At 42.3% G+C, this 18,431-nt stretch overlaps 1 protein-coding gene across 1 annotated transcript; it reads right to left on the bottom strand.

Annotated features, from left to right (window-relative positions):
• Positions 1 to 1,455: 1,455 nt before the first annotated feature.
• LOC107385800 (beta-1,3-galactosyltransferase 1) lies at positions 1,456 to 13,797 on the bottom strand. Its single transcript, XM_015959953.3, has 4 exons — positions 13,469 to 13,797; positions 9,068 to 9,340; positions 5,140 to 5,412; positions 1,456 to 2,570 (listed from the first exon to the last, which is right to left on the bottom strand). The coding sequence occupies exons 2-4, from the start codon at positions 9,287 to 9,289 to the stop codon at positions 1,971 to 1,973; spliced, it is 1,095 nt and encodes a 364-aa protein (XP_015815439.3). The 5' UTR covers positions 9,290 to 9,340; positions 13,469 to 13,797; the 3' UTR covers positions 1,456 to 1,970.
• Positions 13,798 to 18,431: the final 4,634 nt, after the last annotated feature.

Below are 18,431 nucleotides of genomic sequence, written 5' to 3'. Positions count from 1 at the left end.
TACCGGTAAACATATCACGAATGTACAACAGGTCAATTATTAATCATCTTGGCTACGTAGCTCAATCTATGCATTCCAGTAGCGTTTGCTACAAACAAATACAAAAACAACAATAAAGGAAAACAACTGTCTGACAGACAGCATAGCCGAATTCAAGGCAACACATAACAATAATCATTCGATTGCTCTTGGTTTCAAGTTAAGCCCAATAAAGTGCTTAAGTAAATAAAAGTGTTTCAAAAACAGCGTTTTTGAACCGGAGTTCTGCTCGCGGTGGGAACTCCGCCGAACAAGGTCATTTTTATAGCGAAAACGATCGGCTGGTCACTGACAAGTAAAAGGGTGTTATTGGTAGATGTTAAGCACACTTACCGCTGAGGTAAAATGAGAGTATAAATGAATTGAGGGGAGAAAAACGCTTTGTTTTCCAACGCCGTTCTACAAGCAACAAGCTTACAGCCACGGCAGGAGCAGCTTTCATGTTTGCCGCGACTGGAAGAAGCCAATCAGGAGAGGGACCTCACATCAGCTGACGTGGGTCATGTGACAGGGAGTAGTTGATATGGGTTACACTTTGTTGTGCTTTTATTACAGAAATATTATTATTATCACTATTATTATTAAGAACATGCGATTTCTATGTTTTGTTTATGTATTGGTTGATGCTAAAAATAAAAAAAAATTTTGAAAAAAAAAAAAAAGGAAATTAAATGCGCCCCCTGCAGACTGCCGCCCTGTTCGGCCGCACATGTTGCACATATCAAGCTCCGCCACTGATCGTGAGCTCGCACAAACTTCTGGCGTGTTTAATATTTCGCTCGTCCCTCGTGAGGGTATTGCACTGTTGAAGCGGTGCTGCGAGCAGCTGCGACCCAAAAAGTATCAGAACCGCTCACGGCGCATGCGCAATCCTGCATCAACACCGCTCGCCCGCTATTTCCCTAATAACACACGTTGTTTGTTTTTATTTCTACACTTTTTTTACTCACAAAGATTGTCAAGAAAGCGTGTTTGTCGTGTTCATGTCAGATTAAACTGATCACAAAACACAGATTTACTTTCTTTATTTCGTTTTCCTCATCCAACCCCCATAAATCCCCGTGTGTCCTCCTGCAGCACACCTGAAGAACAACAGGCAAAACAAGACAAAAAAGTCTGACGTGTTGAGTAAAAACTGCTATTTTTAGCATATTTTTAGGGCCAACGTGTTGCTACCAGACGAACAGTGTGAGCAGTCCGATCGCAACCGAGAACTGGGTCGTACAGTGTGAGCACATGACTCATGAGGTCTGCCCTGCGAGGAAGTCGTACATTTTGAGCTGAAGCTGAGTGCTACAAGTGAAAAAGTCGCACAGTGTACGCCTGACTTTAGGCTGACCAGCCATTCCTCCCCATCCCCACACATTTTTCTCCTCCTGCTCCCTCACATCATCATGCAAACATGCACATAGGACCTTGGGGGGTGGACAAGTCAGGGGGTGCGGGTATGAACCCCATTTCCACATGCCTGTGGAAACCTGCCCCCGAATTTTATTTGCACATTAAACACTTCCAACATTCCACACAAACACACCGTTCAGTAAAACAAGGTTGATGTAATATTTGCTCATCAGGTTGACGTAGTGATTGTTTGCTCCTGGTGTATTGTTGTCTGTTTTTCTTTTTTTTTCTCCTTCTGCAGGTCTAGAAGCAGACTCTTGTTCATCATTGATTGTTTATTTTTGTGGACCCCCCCCCCCCCCCCCGTCCCCGTCTCTTGATGTCTCTTTCACCTCTGTCTCTGTGTCCGGTTGGAATTACAAGTATTCAAAAAAACAATAACAATAAAGTTTTCAGTATCAGGCGTGACATTAAAAGCAGAAGCTTTGATGCTCCACCTGAGAGTAAATTTGTAAGGCTTGTCACCAACATTCAGACATCAATTCTGTGCGCTTCACAGCCAGACAGGACACACACACACAAAAAGAAGTCTAACAGTCACTTTGTGTCTGATTCTCATAAGTTTTCCAAACGTCCAAAAGCTGCTCTGAACGCCACAGCATTGTTGTGATGACGGAGACCCAGTAACATTGGCTTGTTGTTTGGGGCATGGCAGCAACAAACAAACCACCACGTGGAGGATCTGTTAGTGCAATTCCCAAATGTCTCATGCACAGACCCACATGTACATCCTCAATATAGATTGCCCTAATGTGCGTGGACACCTCTAGTATCCTCCTGGGTAAATCCAAGGAAAACACATAGCCCAGTCCCATGGGGTAAGGCGGGTAGGTTGACTCAGGGAAAACAGCAGAAGGAACAAACCACTTGGAGTTTGGATCTCGAAGAACCTGAGCATTTCTCACCACCAACCCTGTCATGTAGAGATGTCTTGGGGCTTTTAGAAGCATTCTGACGAGGTTATGTACATTAAAGAAGATGTCCGAGTCGATCTTCATGGCATAAGAGGTGTTGGGGCAGTGAGTACTGATCCACTCGAACATGAGCATTGTTTTAATGGTCAGGTTTTTATAGCTGTCCTGAAAGTCACTCTGCAGGATGTCATGATGTTTTTGGCTTTCCAGTAAGATCTAGAGACAAAAGCAGAGAGAAGAGTGAGTCTAACAGGTTTTCTTGTAAATCCGCGACAAAGAGCAGAATGTCTCTAATGGGCCATTCCCATCTGTACCGGGTCGGTCCGGGCCGGGTAGCCCCAGTCGGCCCCAGCTTGGCCAGGTTGATTCCACACATCCTTGTCTTAAGCCCATGTGGGCTGATTCTACCCACCAATCAGAGGCTTGCTCTAATGGAAGGTGTGAATTTGCTGTCAGCAGTGGGTGTGTTGGCCCTGGTCGGCCTGAAGCAGACCCCCTCGAGAAGAGGGCTGAGAAGGAGCCTTGGTTGGCCCGGAAAAATACCAGGCCACCCAGATATGTAAACAACCTACGCTACCCGGCCCGGGCCGACCCGGTACAGATGGGAATGGCCCATTAATGTCTCTTTCCTGCAGTGCCAACACTGTGGTTTCCTCAACGTAAAAAAGCTGCAAATATCTAATCAACACAAGGCTGAACTCTGATACTAAATCCATATTGTGGTGGATAGACCAAAAAAAAAAACATCAAGATGTTACAACCACAAAGCTTCAAAGCTCTGGGGATCATGTGATCATCACTTTTAGATCTGACTGCTGCCTTCAACACTGCTAAGTAACATTTTTCTAAAATCGTATTTAAAGCTCTCTGTTGGCATTTGTGGCACTGCCTTGGAGTGATTCGGTCATATGCAGCACATAGAGGCTTCCTGCTTCAGTTTGAACAATTTTAAAAATGTAACGGCTAGAAAAAAATATGGAAATTATTTGCAATGCTATGCTGCTCACAGATGGAATCAGCTTCCTCGTGATCTCAAATGTGCGCCAACTCTAGAAACTTTAAAATCAAAACTGAAAACCTTCATGTTTTCACCAGCCTTTGAATGACTGTTCTTATGCTGCACCTTCTGCACTGTAACTGCTCACCCTTTAGCTTTAACTTTTCTCTTTAATTTTTAAATTGTATTTTCTGTCACGTTGATTTTAATGTTCTTGCTAACGGAGAGCACATTGAATTGCCTCATATCGGTACTCGGTATCAGCAAGAACTCAGAATGAAGCACTGGTACTCGAGCATCGGTGAATCCCAAGTTTTTCTTAAATGCGATTGGTCACTTTGAGTTTCACATGCACGCAGACCGTGTGCGCGGACGTTTCGTCTTCATGAGCTTACCAGGAGAGCGGGGGTGGGGTCTTCAGCATGAGATATTGTAAGCGCATCCCACACTCAATGCGTGCATATAATGCATGTGCCATCTTTAAAGCAACCCTAAAAGGTTTTAACACTTTAAGCTATTGCTTTCAAAGTGGATTTCATTGGTTCTTATGGTAGAAAATGGACCAACTTCAGATTGCACAGCACTCTGCAGCCCTTTACTAATCAGAAACCACACTTAACGGTTTTGTGGTCGTGATTTTTTTTACGTCAGTTAGCTGTTCACTCTGCTGATAGCTGATATATAGGCAAGCAGTTAGTTACCTTTTTATTAGCACCATGGCAGAGCCTAGAAGTAAAAGTAAATGAGTAATGTATTTGGAGGCAAAGCAGTAAGCTAAGACCAGAGTGAACATATGCAGCCTATAATTGATAGAGGGAGCTACTGGAGGCTATGAAGTCACTGATGGTGACCTGGCTTTGTTGCTACTGGACTTTTAAGTAATAATATTTTTAGTCCAACTGTGTGAATCTTTTTACTTAATGGCTTTTTAAGTTTCAGGTAGCTCATGTTAGTGTTAGCTTTTTGCTAGTGTTAGCTGCAGGGTGCTGCAGGACTGTTTACGACAGCTGTAATTCCGCTTTCATTCAGTAGGAGGGAGGAGTGGGAAACTCTTTAGTGTTGCTTTAAAGTGACAGTGTGTACTTTCCCTGGCGATAGAGGGCAGCACGTACCTAAATCACCGCGAGCAAGCATTATTTTTGGGTTCAAATAAGACCTTACCAACGGATGGCCATTTGGGTAAAAAGTCCCTGGGAGTGCAACCTCCAGCAAAATGACAAGCACATCAGACTCCCTTTCATCACTGGCAGTGAGTGAAGCGGTAAATGTGTAAAACAACAATGGTGAAAATTTTGTAACCGTTTGTTACAAATCAGTAAATGCATTTTGTCCTCATGGGCTTCCGTAGAAGGAAACATGGCATCCAATATGGTGTCACCCAGAGCCTTAGACCTGGTCCACGTATTTTAGAACAGATTTTATGGTTATACGTTATGAAACTGCCAATATTTTTCAACAACTAGGCATCTTTTAAGTAATTTACTACAACATTTCGATGGATATTTCCAGAGGATGACGGTAAAAACTACTTATTGTCACTTTAAAGAACTCCACGAGCATGTTTTGTATAGACCACAAAACTAAAATGTGTCCTTGGAACAAATCTGTTTTCACCAGAGTGGATGATTAACTGTCATCAAAGCATCAAATCACAGAATATCTGCCTGAAACCTCCTACCAACACATGACGGACCGTACGCTATGGATCTATCTGCAGCTCAGTCTGCCTATAACGTTAACATTGTGGTGATGGTTTGAGAGCTGAGAAGTAAAACAGAATCACATTACCTGCTCCTCAGGGTGCTGCCTCCCATCGCCTACGCTGGACAGTCCCAACAGGAAGTAATAGCTGACTACCTGACCCAGCACTGTGGTGTGTTTGCCCCATGTGCTGCGGATGATGTTGCGAACATCTCTGTTGTGTGGTGGTACTGGGACTATAACAACCAAGAAAGGGCTTTCCTGGTCGCATCTGTTTGGCTCGTCTACTATGAAATGGTATCGGTGTGGGTATGCCACGAAGAAGGATGACTGTGGGAGGGGTAGCTGAGGTGATGAAATCTGTTGAGACAAAGCAGGCTGGTGTTCACGTTTTTCATTCACTCTTTCTGGTAACATGGCTACCTCCTAATACACACTCTAGATTTCAACACAGAGGCAATATTGAGTTAATGGTCTGATAAGAACTAATGCGCTAACAGCTAGTTTCTGTAGCCTAGTAAACTAGACCAAATTCTTGCTTTGCAAAGTTTGGTCTAGGCATGCTCCATTGGAACCTCAGCAGCTCCTACCAGGACTGTGGCTAGCCAATCACAGCTCTCTAGAGGGGTTTCAAACACATAATGAGCTGTGATTGGTCCATAATGGTGGGCCAATCATAGTGCTTTATCTGCTTAGTGAACAAATCACAGAGCTTTATCTGCTTTGTGGGCCAATCAGGGCACTCTATATGCCTGGTGGGTGGGATGATGCAACAGAGTGAAACAAGAGTATGTCACATTCATTGTCCAGTAGCATGCGGAGATCATTTGAAAGACAACGGTAGAACCCGCCCCACAGCCGAGAGCCGTCAATGGAGCATGGCCAGACTAAATAATGCATTTATTTAGTCTGGCTTGCCAGGCTAAGTTTCTGTGGAGCCAAGGCCAATATGTGATGTTAAAATGACTTTAAAACAGCTTTTTTAATTTTATACACATCTATATCTGCATCATGTTTGCACCACATGGTGATGTTGATGAGTATTGTTTGCAAATGTAAATATCATGTGCTAGTCACATTACTAGAGTGTTCCACCGGGACTATTCAATTTCTTATGAAATACCCTTAAGACTGACAGCTGTGTAAAAGTTTATAAAATGCCACGCAAATGAACTGCTGTGTGCATTTAGAGGAACAGATTGTATAAAACGGTTACATCTACTAGCAGATTTGATTTTAAATGTCTCCAAACATCTAGATTTAATTGGAGGGAGGCATCTGATAGGTTTCATTTTACACAGAAACAACCTGGCTGAAAAGTCCCTTTACCCACTCAAAGGCTTAGTTTGTTCAGTAATGTTACCCAGAGCTGAAGTTATCACATTTAAACAGACAGTAAATAATGGTCGCATAGTAAGAAGAGAGCAAATACTGGGCATGTCTTTTATAAATCACACTTTTAAACTTTTTCTGATCACAAAGGAGAAAATAAAATTCACACAAAACAGTTCATTATACTGTCTCACTTCTTAAGTCAAAACATTATTACGGTTTGTCAGAATGTGTTAATTTTAGTCCTGAGTTATTTTAATAAAAAGGAGACGTGTGACTTTTCCACAGCTACAATAGTCTTATGGTTGATACTAAACATGCTCGTGATCCCTCACACATTAAGCAGTTTCAGGAGTTTTATCCTTGGCAGTTTCAGGACCTTCCAGAATGAGCCGTTTCAGGGCTCTGTCACTTTAGGAAAACAAGCTGCTGCTTGCCACGCCCATCTATCCTTCCGTCAGGGGGTGTTTCTCATTGCCAAAGAACCTTGCTTTGATGTCTTGGTCCCGTCTTGGTTGACTAGGAGATACGTCATCAGGAACCGCCAAGGCATGTTCCAATGTTCATGCTCTACCGAGGCGTCTGTTCTCTGTTTGTTAGTCGTTTAGCTAGCTGAGCAAGGATACACGGGAGGTGCCTAGTAGCCTAGCCTTGGTCAAAATTTTCTAGGAATACACCGCAGTATTTTCAAAAGGATGGCGGATAAGGTGTCAGCAGCTACTTCAGAGGCAAATTTAAAGTTTAAATATAAGTGAACTAATTGTAGCTATCGGGCTGATATCTAAAATATATATTTTTTTATCCAAAGCAGTTAGCTATGGTTGATTAGTTGCTTAGGCACCTTGACATTGAGAAACACCCCTGACGCTATAAGTTGAGAAGCTCTGATATCCGGGAGGGACTCCGAGTAGAGCTGCTGCTCCTCCATAAGCTATTCTATCTCCTCCTTGTGATGTCACAAATGGGGACTTTTTGAAACTAATTGTTTTAGGCACATGATTCCTAAAACAACACTGACAGACAACGGGTGTGTCATGAACTGGAGGTTGTAGCAGAACCCAAAATGCAGGCAAATCCAGAGGCAGCCAGGAATGGTTCAAAAAGTCAAAATGTTTTATTTGAAGCCGTGGTCTGGAACAGGAACAGGATGAAAAAAACGCGAGGAGCAAATCACATGGGGGCAAAGCAAAGGACAGGAGGAGAATGATAACACTAAAGCTAAAGACTTAATAATAGAAAAAAAAAAACCAAAAACTGGAAACTTAAAGCCAGAATATAAACAAACCAGGGAGGATAAAAGCAACTGAGATAAACCAGCCACAGAGAAACAAAACCTGCAGATGACTGAAAGACCGGGAGAAAGTAGGATAAACACTGAAACTGATTCAACTTAACAGGATCTTAAATGAAAACTAAGGAGTAAATGAAATGACCCCAACAAAAGCCGAGGAATAAACTAAGAGTGGGAGAATAGATGACTGTAGACAAGAGAAACAGCTAAGGAACACAGGGGTCAAAGGTTAAAGACACATGAGGAGCAGAACTACACTGAACACACCAGATAGGGACGATGATAATGTAAAGTATGTCAACGGACAAATATGAAACAGATGGGAGAGAGAGATGGACAGAAACCTGAATGATATGTCAGAGGAGGACCAGAGACATGGGAGACGGGATACAGGACGGGGGACATGGACAGACGCACAGGACAAGACAGCATGGGTGGATTTATCTTCTCATAATGATAACAGAGGCAGTAGAGACCCACATAGCAGCAACAAAGGATGCAAAAGGTGATTTTTGCCTGATATGCCCCGTTTGAATAAACAAAAACAAAAAAAAGAAGCATTCGCATCGTTGGTTGGTGCAAAAATATGACAGACTCCTTCCAGACTGAGTCACTATCCAATTAATGGTAACATGCCGATTATCACTTGTAAGGCGCTTTGGACAAAAGCGTCTGCTAAATACATAAACATAAACAATTAATGGGTTTGATTTCTTGGCACTGGATCCAGAAAAAAAAAGATAAAATACAAAACATTATTATATATAGCTGTTAATATTAACTTTAGGCCATAGATAATCATTTGAAATCTAAATTTCATATATGTAAGGATGGCAGCGTGATACATCTTCCTTGCACTTTAAACAATTTTTTGTAGCTATTTGAAATGAAAATATCACCAAATGTTATCAAAGTGAAAAAATCCAAAAGCACAAAGCTTTTATTCAATTTCTCCTCAAACAGAAAAATAAATGTACACAAGTCAGAAGTGAAGCAGAGACAGTAGCTGTGATAAAAACAGAACTTAGATCAGGTAATAAAAATGTCTCAGATCTGAATATCAGTGGAACAACGTCCTGGTTTCATCGCACAGACACTTTTTCACATTTAAGCTGCGCCTGTCTGGAACAGAAATGCAGTATCGAGTTCCATCTGTCGCCATTAAAGCAATTTACTAAGAAATTCATATGTCATTTTCTCAGCTTCAATTTTTGCCAACTGCAGAATGAATTCAGCATTATGTTCAGTTTTAAACAACGATTGAAACTGTTTGCAGAATCCAGGAAAACAAAATCAATTCAATCATCCACCTCTAAATCCTGTTATTCTGCTACTGAAACATACGTTTGTGCAAGTTTCTAAAAAACACGTAAAAAAACCAGAGCGACTTACCCCTGACGGCTCCTGTGTGATGGGCGCTGGTGTGGGTTTTTTGTAAGGAGGTATAGACAAGGGCATCACGGTCCATCCGGGTAAAGGCCACGATGTCAGGCTGCTGCAACTGTAGACTGCGAAGGTCAAAGTCCCCATAAGCAGAGAGAGTCCCAGAAAGCACAAGCTGAGTCTGACTCTTTTCCACAGACGCTTCTCAGATCCAGGAGACAAGCGCAGCATCTTCAGCGCTGGTTTATCGAGACATACTTTGTTCTCAGATTCGCTGGTTTACTACAACGTCAAAGTGAAAAGCAACAAGTGATTCCTGTTAATAAAGTGACTCAATCTCATACTACTTATTCTACTGATCTGTTCTGTGGGGTACCCCAAGGCTCTGTTTTGGGTCCACATACACCCTCTTGGACAGATAATTGATTGTTTTCATAATGTCATGTTCTGTGTCCCCTTGGTCCCCAGGCCCCTCCTGTTCTTCCTCAGGTTCTCCTCATGTGTCTTCTTGTGTTCCCCAGCTCTCTTTAGGCTTCTCTCATGTCTCCTCCTAGTCACTCCCTTATAGTTCAGGGGTTTGTAATAGTCCTCCTCACCCCGCTAGTCATTAGTTGTTTATCTTTTTGCCCTTAGTCCTTAAGTTTAGTTATTCAGCGATTTCGAGATTATGGTTTATCTTCCCCCTGCTTTAGTCCCCCCGCCCCCATTTAGTTATATTAATGGCACCTGTCTTCCCTCCAGACCTCACTCCTCACACGTCACCAGTTCCCCTGATTGGCTCCCTCTTTGTCAAAAGCCCTGTCTTGTCCCTCAGTGTTTGCTGGTTCGTTGTCATATTGTCTACGTTGTTCATTCCCCTCTCGAGTATTTTCCGAGTGTTTGCTCATGTGTGAGTTTTGTTTGTGTTTTCGAGTTTTCAGTTTGTTTTTTGAAAGTTAATCTTATTTTTGTACCGTGGATTTTTACACTTCCTCCTTGATAGAGGAATTATTTTCTTTAAAACCTCTCCTGCCTTGAGTCGTTCTGGGATTTCTGCATTTTGGTTCCAACCTCCTACTCTAAACGTGACACATAATGTCTCTTATCACCTATATGCAGATGATATTCAGCTGTACTGCTCCTTTAAGGATTCTGAGTTTATAAACTGTCTGAATGACTAGAGTGTCTTTCAGCTATCACCAGATGGCTAGAACATAACTTCCTCCAGTTAAACTCTGAAAGACTGAGGCCTAGTCCACACGTAGCTGTTTTTTTTTTAAAAAACGAATATCCGCCCCTCCAAAAACTTGCATCCACACCACCTCGTTTAAAAAAAAAAAACTCTGTCCACACGTACCCGGATAAATACTTTGTTAAGGACATGCCAGACCTGTAGGCGGCAGTACTTCCCCCGAATTGTATCCAGTCAGCGTAACTTTTCGTCTTCCTGTGGTCTTCCGCAAGGAGCAGTAATTCCGCTTGCAAAAACAAACAAGCAAAAAGCGCTTGGACAATTGATAAAGCGGGCGCAGCTCTGAGGGCATCCATGCTGTCGGCTAGTGTAAACACAGGTCGCACACGTGATGTCAGCATTTTTTTGTAGTGGAAAGTGACGTTGCGGACCTTAATGGGCTCGACACAAGGGAGGCGACAAATGGCCGCGATCCGCGGCAGCGGCAAAACCGTCTACGCGTTCTGTTCCATGGCGAAATTGAAACTTCCGTTGTTTTGATTGGCTGTGTCAGGTTGGAGGGAATTAAGGTTATTTAAGCGGTTCAGAGTTAATAAAGTGGTAGATATGATGTTTCACAAGGTGCTGCTAGAGTTATGTGAAATCTTACTTCTGATTTTACTATAAAACATAATAATAATCAACTTCTCCTCCATGTTTGCTCGGAGATGTACGGAGCATCATGTCCGCTCATTGGTCAGTGAATGAAACCTCCGTTGATTGGTCCTCGTCCGAGCGACAGCGATGAAGAGTTGAAAATGTTTCAACTTTCTGGGATCGCTTCGCTGGGTCGTCCATGCACGACACGTGCACGAGCGCAAAATTTCACACGCACGTTTTTTGCGTTTCGCTTGGTAGGAGGGAGACCCGCGATTATCGCTTTGTCGCGCATGTCTCATTGAAAATGAATGGAGGAGAGGCGATGTCGCCTCCCGTGTGTCGAGCCCATTAAACTCCGGTTTTGTCTGTCCACACGCAGACACTCAAAACGGAGAAAACGCAGATCTTCACTTTGGCCGGAGTTTTTAAAAAGATCCGTTTTCGTGTGAAAAAACTCCGTTTTCGTGTGGATGACAGGCCAAAACGTAGAAAAATATCTACGTTTTGGCAGATCCCCGGCTACGTGTGGACAGGGCCTGAATATCTGATCATTGCCCCTGAGAGCATGGTTCCCCTGATTAGTCTAAAACGTGGTCCTTTATCCTCTGCTGTCAAGACAAACTTAAGGAATTTGGGTGTCATTTTTGATCAATTGATGTCTCTTGAAGGTCACTCAAAAACATTGTTCTGTAACTGTTTTTATTACTTAAGAAATATCTCCAAACTGCGAAGGTTGGTGTCAAAACATGAACTTGAAATGGTTCTCCATGCCTTTATCTCCTCCCATCTAGATTACTGTAACACACTTTTCACATGTTTTAACAAAAAAGCCCTTGACCTCCTTCAGTTGGTCTAGAACTTTGCAGCGAGGCTCCTAACTGGAGCAAACAGAAGAGCACACATCACTCCTATTCTAATGTCTCTGCACTGGTTACCTGTTAAATTTAGAGTTCATTTTAGAACCCTGACTATAACTTTCAGGGCTCTACATGGTCAAGCTCCTCCCCATATGCCTTATACTCCAACCCGAGCCCTCAGGTCCACACACCAGAACCTTCTAGAAGTTCCAAAACCCAGTTATAAAAGTAGAGGTGATGGCTCCTTCCAGACTGTTGCACCCCGACTCTTGGATGGTTTTCCTTTATCCTTACGCAGCATTGGCAGTCTGGACACTTTTAAAAAACAGCTAAAGACCCTTTTATTTAAACTACTTTCACATAAATCTTTTGTTTTATTATTTTTAATTCAAAATTTTAATCTTTCAGTTGTTTATGAAATTTTATAATTGTATGACCATTTTTTCTGATGTTAATCAATTTCTGTTTTGAGATCATTATGATTTTATGTCTTTGTTTTAATTTGTTTTGATCTATGTGAAGCTTTTTGTGATTCTATGTGTGATAAGTGCTGTAGAAATAAAATGTACTTACTTACATAAAATGTGAAGACATGTTGAATTATTTGAATTATAAAAAAACACACTTTACAGACTGCGTGAATCAGAAGTCCCACGTTGATACAGCTTTTGCAAACATTAAATTACACCTGAACCAGCCTTCACATGATACAGAAGTTAGGTGAAAGAAGCAAGTATTTATGAAACAACACCATCATTTCTGTGAAAAGTCACTTCTTCTATTTTGAGGTGTACGCTCTCATCTGTTGCAATAGCATGACTGATAGTCTGCCGTGTTTGTGGCGAGAGTAGCGCAGACAGACGAGAGAACCGATATGTGCTTTCAGAAGAGAGACGGAGTGAGGTTTTGTTGTCTGCCACTTAAAAAGCGTTTTCACAAGCCGTCTGGAGGGTGTGAATGGCCTCCACTTAACTAACGCAAAACTAACTGATGTCCCAGATACAAATATTTGTTCAAACTAAAAAAGGAAAATGACTTTTGTTTATTTATTGGTTGATATCACGCTTTAAAAGGAAGCCAAAAGTGCTCTACAACCTCATTAAGAACAAAAGTAAATAGAAAAGTTGGTCATCACCAACACTCTTCTATCTCACCGCATCAGCCCAATCCTTCAGTAACTCCACTGGCTTCCCAGTTAAACTACGGATCAATCTCAAAGTCTTAAGAGCTGTTCACCATCATTCCCCCATATCTATATCTGATCTTATCGTTTCTCCAGTCCGCTCCCTAAGATCACCATCCTCTGACCACCTTACTGTTACTTCCTTCTGTCGTATCTCCACGAGCTTCAGATCCTTCCGTTGCGCTACTCCCAGCATCTTCATTTTCAGATCAAAACAAAACAAAAATCACCTTTTCAAGCCTGCTTATGAGATGGTTTGATTGTTTTTGTTACCTGACTTTTGTTCTGTATTCCCAAGTTTTTTATAAGTGATTTATTTTAGCTTGTTTTTAACTTGATTTTTGTTGTAAAGTGACCTTGAGTTCCTTCAAAGGAGAACTCAAGGTCTAACCCTAACCCTTTAAATAAAATGTATTATTATTAGTAGTAGCAGCAGTATTAAAAGGAGCCAGAAATCCAGAATCCAAAATGAAAATGAACACAACTTACTCAAGAAGATCGAATGTTTACTTAAATACTAAAAGCAGAGAAACTAAACATCAAAACTGCAACGACCCTACCTTTGGGTGTGCCAATGTCTCCTGAAGACAGGTACAGTTGAACCAGAGCAGGCGTGCAAGAACTGAACACCTTACAGTTTGTTTTCCACTAAAAGCAGCCTGTTAACCTGCTCCGCTGGGCAAGCAGGGGCACGTTAGAGTATCTGTGTGTTCACATGCGTCAACAGGGTTGCTCAGAACTGGCTTAGACTCCAAAAACAACCCTGTGGTACCGTTATTGCACAGCAATAGCCATGGGGTTGGACTCAAATGTCCAAAACAAAAGTGTTGAGCTGAAACACGAGTTTACACGTTAGATTTGTCGCCCTTCTAAAGATGTTGCATTTTAAATAAAAGGAAGATCCGGGCTTACCATGCGTCAAATGAGTCATCAGTCCTAATGGAACAGCAGCAACAGTTTCCAGAGCAGCTGTCACCATCAGAATGAGGACGTTTTTCAGGTTGTTTTAGCAGTGCCCGCAGAGCTGTGGTTAGTGAGGAAGTGAGTCAAACACACTCAGCTGCAGAATGTGTGTTTTTTCTGCAAGACCCACGATAAGTTAAAGTGCAATCAAAAGCTTGATAGTAAAATTGTGTGCAAAACTTCTGCTGGAAGCCACACAGATCCTGGCAAATGTCAAAGGTCTCAATTACAAAACTTTGTATGGAATTCTTATTAAAACTACTGACTGACGCCAAGTTGCTGTTAATGCACAGCTGCATGCGGTTCCTGCCTCACACCAATCCTAGAAATGTGCTCAGGTGTTTGTTTGTGGATCGACACCAGGAGTCACACAGGGCCTGGTGCAGTCCCATTATGTTGGTTAACTACAAGGATGACATGCAGTCCTGTGTCAATATCCACTTTGTTCACAAGGTTTTACGGTTGAATGTTTACTTCATGTTCCAGTTGGACGTGCCCGGAAACCTCACCAGGGAGGCGTCCAGGAGACATCCTGACCAGATGCCCGAGCCGCCTCAACTGGATCCTCTTGATGTGGAGGAGCAGCGGGTCTACTCCGAGCCCCTCCCGGATGACCGAGCTTCTCACCCTATCTCTAAAGGAGGGCCCAGCCACTCTTCGGAGAAAACTCATTTCGGTCGATTGTATCCGCAATCTCGTTCTTTCGGTCACTACCCAAAGCTCATGACCGTAGGTGAGGGCAGAGGTGGATTTAGCAATTTGGGGGCCCAAGGCGAACACAGACATGGGGCCCCTTACACTAAATTTTCGACAATCTTACCTTTAACTGGATTTGCAAAACTCTCCCCTCTTCTGACATGAGTTATTTTCCCTTTTTATTAGTCCTCCTCTTTTTTCCTGTATTTCCCTTTGAGCACTTTCAATATTTGTTCTGCTTTCTTTTTCCTGTCAGTGTTCCTGTGCTGTAGCCTTAGTTACTTTTTTTCTATTTTCCATTTTGGTCTATGTTTTCCTCCCTTGAAACATTTTCCATTGTCTTTCCTTTCTGCTTCCTTTTGATGTTTTCATCGAAAAACGACGTCACTTTCAGAAGTGAAGGTAAAAGCTTTTATGAAGCAAGCTGCTTCTTTCTCTTATTGGAGCCACTAGGATATCTCCATTTCATGGTTCATGTTTTACTATTGCTTTGAGTTTGTTACGAACGCTCCCGTCTCTCTTCTTCTTATTATTTGTGGTCTTTTGGCACTTGGCAAACAACAATTTGGTGCATTACCGCCACCAACTGGATTGGAGTGGAATGACTACCAATCACTTCCTGTTTGTGCATTGCCGTCTTAATAACACTCTTATGACCATAATTATAACAGGGCCGCCTGGTATTTTTTTAATCTTATGGCTGTAAAATTGTAATAAAAAGTGCAAAGTGTGTGTAACTCTTTCAGAACAGCCTCAGCTTTTAGTGTATAGTTTGTATTTAGAATTTATTTCTATTACAGCCTTTAAAAAAATCAGCTTAAAAGTGAAAAAAGCAAAAAACGGATTTGAATTTTTTTACAGTTATTACTGAACAGGAACTTCAAAATTACTGGGCAAACAATTTAAACTTTGAACTGAAATGCATCTATTCTTAAAAAAGTGTGAACCTTGGTATCACTTTTAGCAGTTTTTAAGACTTTTTATTTTTGTAAACCTTCAGACGTTTTTATTTGATGTGGTAGACCTTGAAGCAGTTTATCTCCAGTTGCAGGCAGAGCGCACCTCACACTGCCATGGAGTGCTTCTCTTGCACACCGTGCACTGCTATACCAAAAACTTTTGTTTCAGCAAAAATAATTATTTATGGTAAAAAGATAAATAATGCTGGAATGAAGCTGAATCTTACAATTAGCAAATAGTTGAGGGTTGTTCAAATAAAAAAAAAAATAAAGACTGAACAAACATTCATACCCTAGATCTGTCCTTCTTCGTGGTCACTGACTTCAGATATAAGTCTTTTGGGACACCTAATAGATTGTGTTGATTTTCTTAGAGGCATTTCCATAATTTCATGCTGGCTTTTTATGCTAATTAGCTTCCCCGTTCCGTTATCCGCTTTCACCGTGGCGCTGCGCTCCGTTTCAATCAGGCTGCACAGCAGGATTTCCCCTCGTAGCGATATTTTCCATAACTCTGATTGCTTCATGCTATGGATCGTTGGAAAGGTGCTTTTATGTACTTTTAGGAACCGTTGGAAGTTTTTGAATCTGATCAGCCATTCAAAAGTTATAAAACGGAGCATTTTGGATGACAAACAGCACGTCTCTAAATCTGTGTTGTGATTCGTTGCGCTCAAGACATGAAATCCCGGTGGCTACCGTAATGTATTGTATATGCACGAAAGCCCTATTTTTAATCTTTTCAGCACTTTTGGAATTTTAATGATATCTTGAACGGTTCAAGAATTACGGTAATGAGAAGTGCGCATGTCCAATCCCGTCTGCAGCGACAGGTTGGTAATAAGAATATTTTGGCATTTACAGAGGGGTGCGGCAGTCAGGGCTAGGGCCCCCCAACACAAGGGGGCCCCAGGCAGCCGCCGACCTATGCCTAATGGTAAAACCGCCACTGGGTGAGGGTAGGAACGTAGATCAACCGGTAAATTGAGAACAGGAAAAATTTATTGGGCTTTTTTAGTTTTATAAACTGGTAAAAAAATAAATAAATAAAAGTTGTGTTTTTTTTTGTATTTTCCATTTTAGTATTTAGAAATGGAAAAACGTCCGCTGGACCGAATTTGATTTTAATTCATTTCTCAGGTTGATGAGGTTATACCGATGTCGGTCAAAGCTCACGGACTTTACACAGACGTGAGGATCCCCTTGTTCGGAAAACACAGAGTCCCTCAGATCAGGTGGGATTGTTTTAATGTCGTAAAAATTAGTTTCTGACTCCTAGCGCACGGATTCATAATCTGTTGCTGTGGCGACGTGCAGCTTCCTCTGCATCGGGAGCGCACACTGACCAGAAAATGCAGACTTAGTGTACCGCACCTTATGAGACGCTGAAACGTTTTAAAATAGTTGTGTAGTGTTGTCGTCACTTTATAATTCTCCCTATTCTGCTGTCGGTCACTGGGATTATCTGGTACTCTTTCTCAAGGTTTAGTTTGCCTCGTTTTCTTCTTTCATTTGTTTTTGAAGTGAACCAAGTCGACATGCGCAGATTTCTGGTTTCTAAACCTAGTAACAGTGCTAAGGCACTAGCGGCAGAAGCCGGCTGGTTGGGTGCTGCTTCTCAGCTTGACACAACCCCCCATGTCCAGGGCAGTTCTGGAACAACCAGTTGCACAAGCACTGCAGCCCGTCCTGCTGTCCCCGTCGCTACCAACCCAGCCATCGCTGTGGGTGACACGGGCCTGAACAGTAGCGCATCGTCCCAACCCACCGCTCTTGTTTTACCCAAGTGCCATTTTAGGATGAACATGCACTCGTTTTGCCCTGCCTGGTATGGTGGGAGACCATGGCTGGAATATTCAGTTTAGCTGGATGCGTGCTTTTGCTTCCCATGTCGTAAGTTTGGACGGAACAATGATAGGGATTTGGCTTTCACAAAACAAGGATTTAATAATTGGAAAACCACTGGAAAAGGACAAGGGATTCACAAAGCATGCATCAAGTCAATGCCACATAAAAATGAAAAAGCTGGTCTGAAATGTCCCAAAGAGTGGCCACAGGGGAAACAGTAGGTCATTTAATATGTTTATTTATTTATTTGGCAGACGCTTTTATCCAAAGCAACGTACAACTGTTAACCTATAGGGCATGTTGTGATCTGTGGGGGAAACCGGATTACCCGGAGGAAACCCACGCATGCATGGGGAGAACACGCAACTCCACGCAGAAAGGCCACAGCCGAGTTTCGAAACTGCGACCTGTGTTCTGCGAGGCAGTCCCACACAAATCGAGAAAAACAAATACTACGTAAAAACTATTGGAGAAGTAGTTCAGTTCCTAGCAGTAAATGAACTGCGGAAAGCTCCAGTGGTGATGATTTCTCTGCAGGACTGTTCTTAAAAATGGTCGACTACACACTGGCCAAAGACTCCAACTTTAATGAAATAAACAAACACATCCTAGAAAATGCTAAATACACCTCTCACAACATACAAAACACATTATAGCAACGCTGGCAAAACCCGTATTAAAAAAGATCAAAGATAATTATGACAAAGCAGATTATGCTGGGTTTGCATTAAAAGTGATGGAACTAGGGACAGATGTGGAGAATCAGTCATGGTTAGATTAGTCTGTAATGGCATTCCAGAGGAACACCTGATCGGTCTGCTTGACCTCAGTCAGTTAAATGCTGAATTCAGTACCACCCAAATTCTTGAGCATCTCTCTGACTCAGGCTATAGTGCAGCTGAAATGATCAGTCAGTGCTATGATGGAGCTTCTGTCATGAGTGGCTCTGGGGTGGGGTTCAGGCCTCACTGCAGAAGAAGGTAGGGAAGGATGTTCCCTACATCCACTGCTACAACCACCAGCTGCACTTGGCAGAGGTCCATGCAATGCAGGCAGA

The sequence above is a fragment of the Nothobranchius furzeri genome, chromosome 1 (genome assembly GCF_043380555.1).
Source record: "Nothobranchius furzeri strain GRZ-AD chromosome 1, NfurGRZ-RIMD1, whole genome shotgun sequence".
Classification (NCBI taxonomy): domain Eukaryota; kingdom Metazoa; phylum Chordata; class Actinopteri; order Cyprinodontiformes; family Nothobranchiidae; genus Nothobranchius; species Nothobranchius furzeri.
Note: the sequence above shows the minus strand (reverse complement) of the source record. Positions and strands in the feature narration are given on the sequence as shown.

Excerpts from the sequence above, each read along its gene's own strand:
- LOC107385800 (XM_015959953.3), bottom strand. The coding sequence starts at position 9,289 with ATGCTGCGCTTGTCTCCTGGATCTGAGAAGCGTCTGTGGAAAAGAGTC. Across the intron at positions 5,413-9,067 it reads TCACACAGGAGCCGTCAGGG|ATTTCATCACCTCAGCTACC; the intron begins GTAAGTCGCTCT and ends TTGTCTCAACAG. Across the intron at positions 2,571-5,139 it reads GGCAGCACCCTGAGGAGCAG|ATCTTACTGGAAAGCCAAAA; the intron begins GTAATGTGATTC and ends TTTTGTCTCTAG.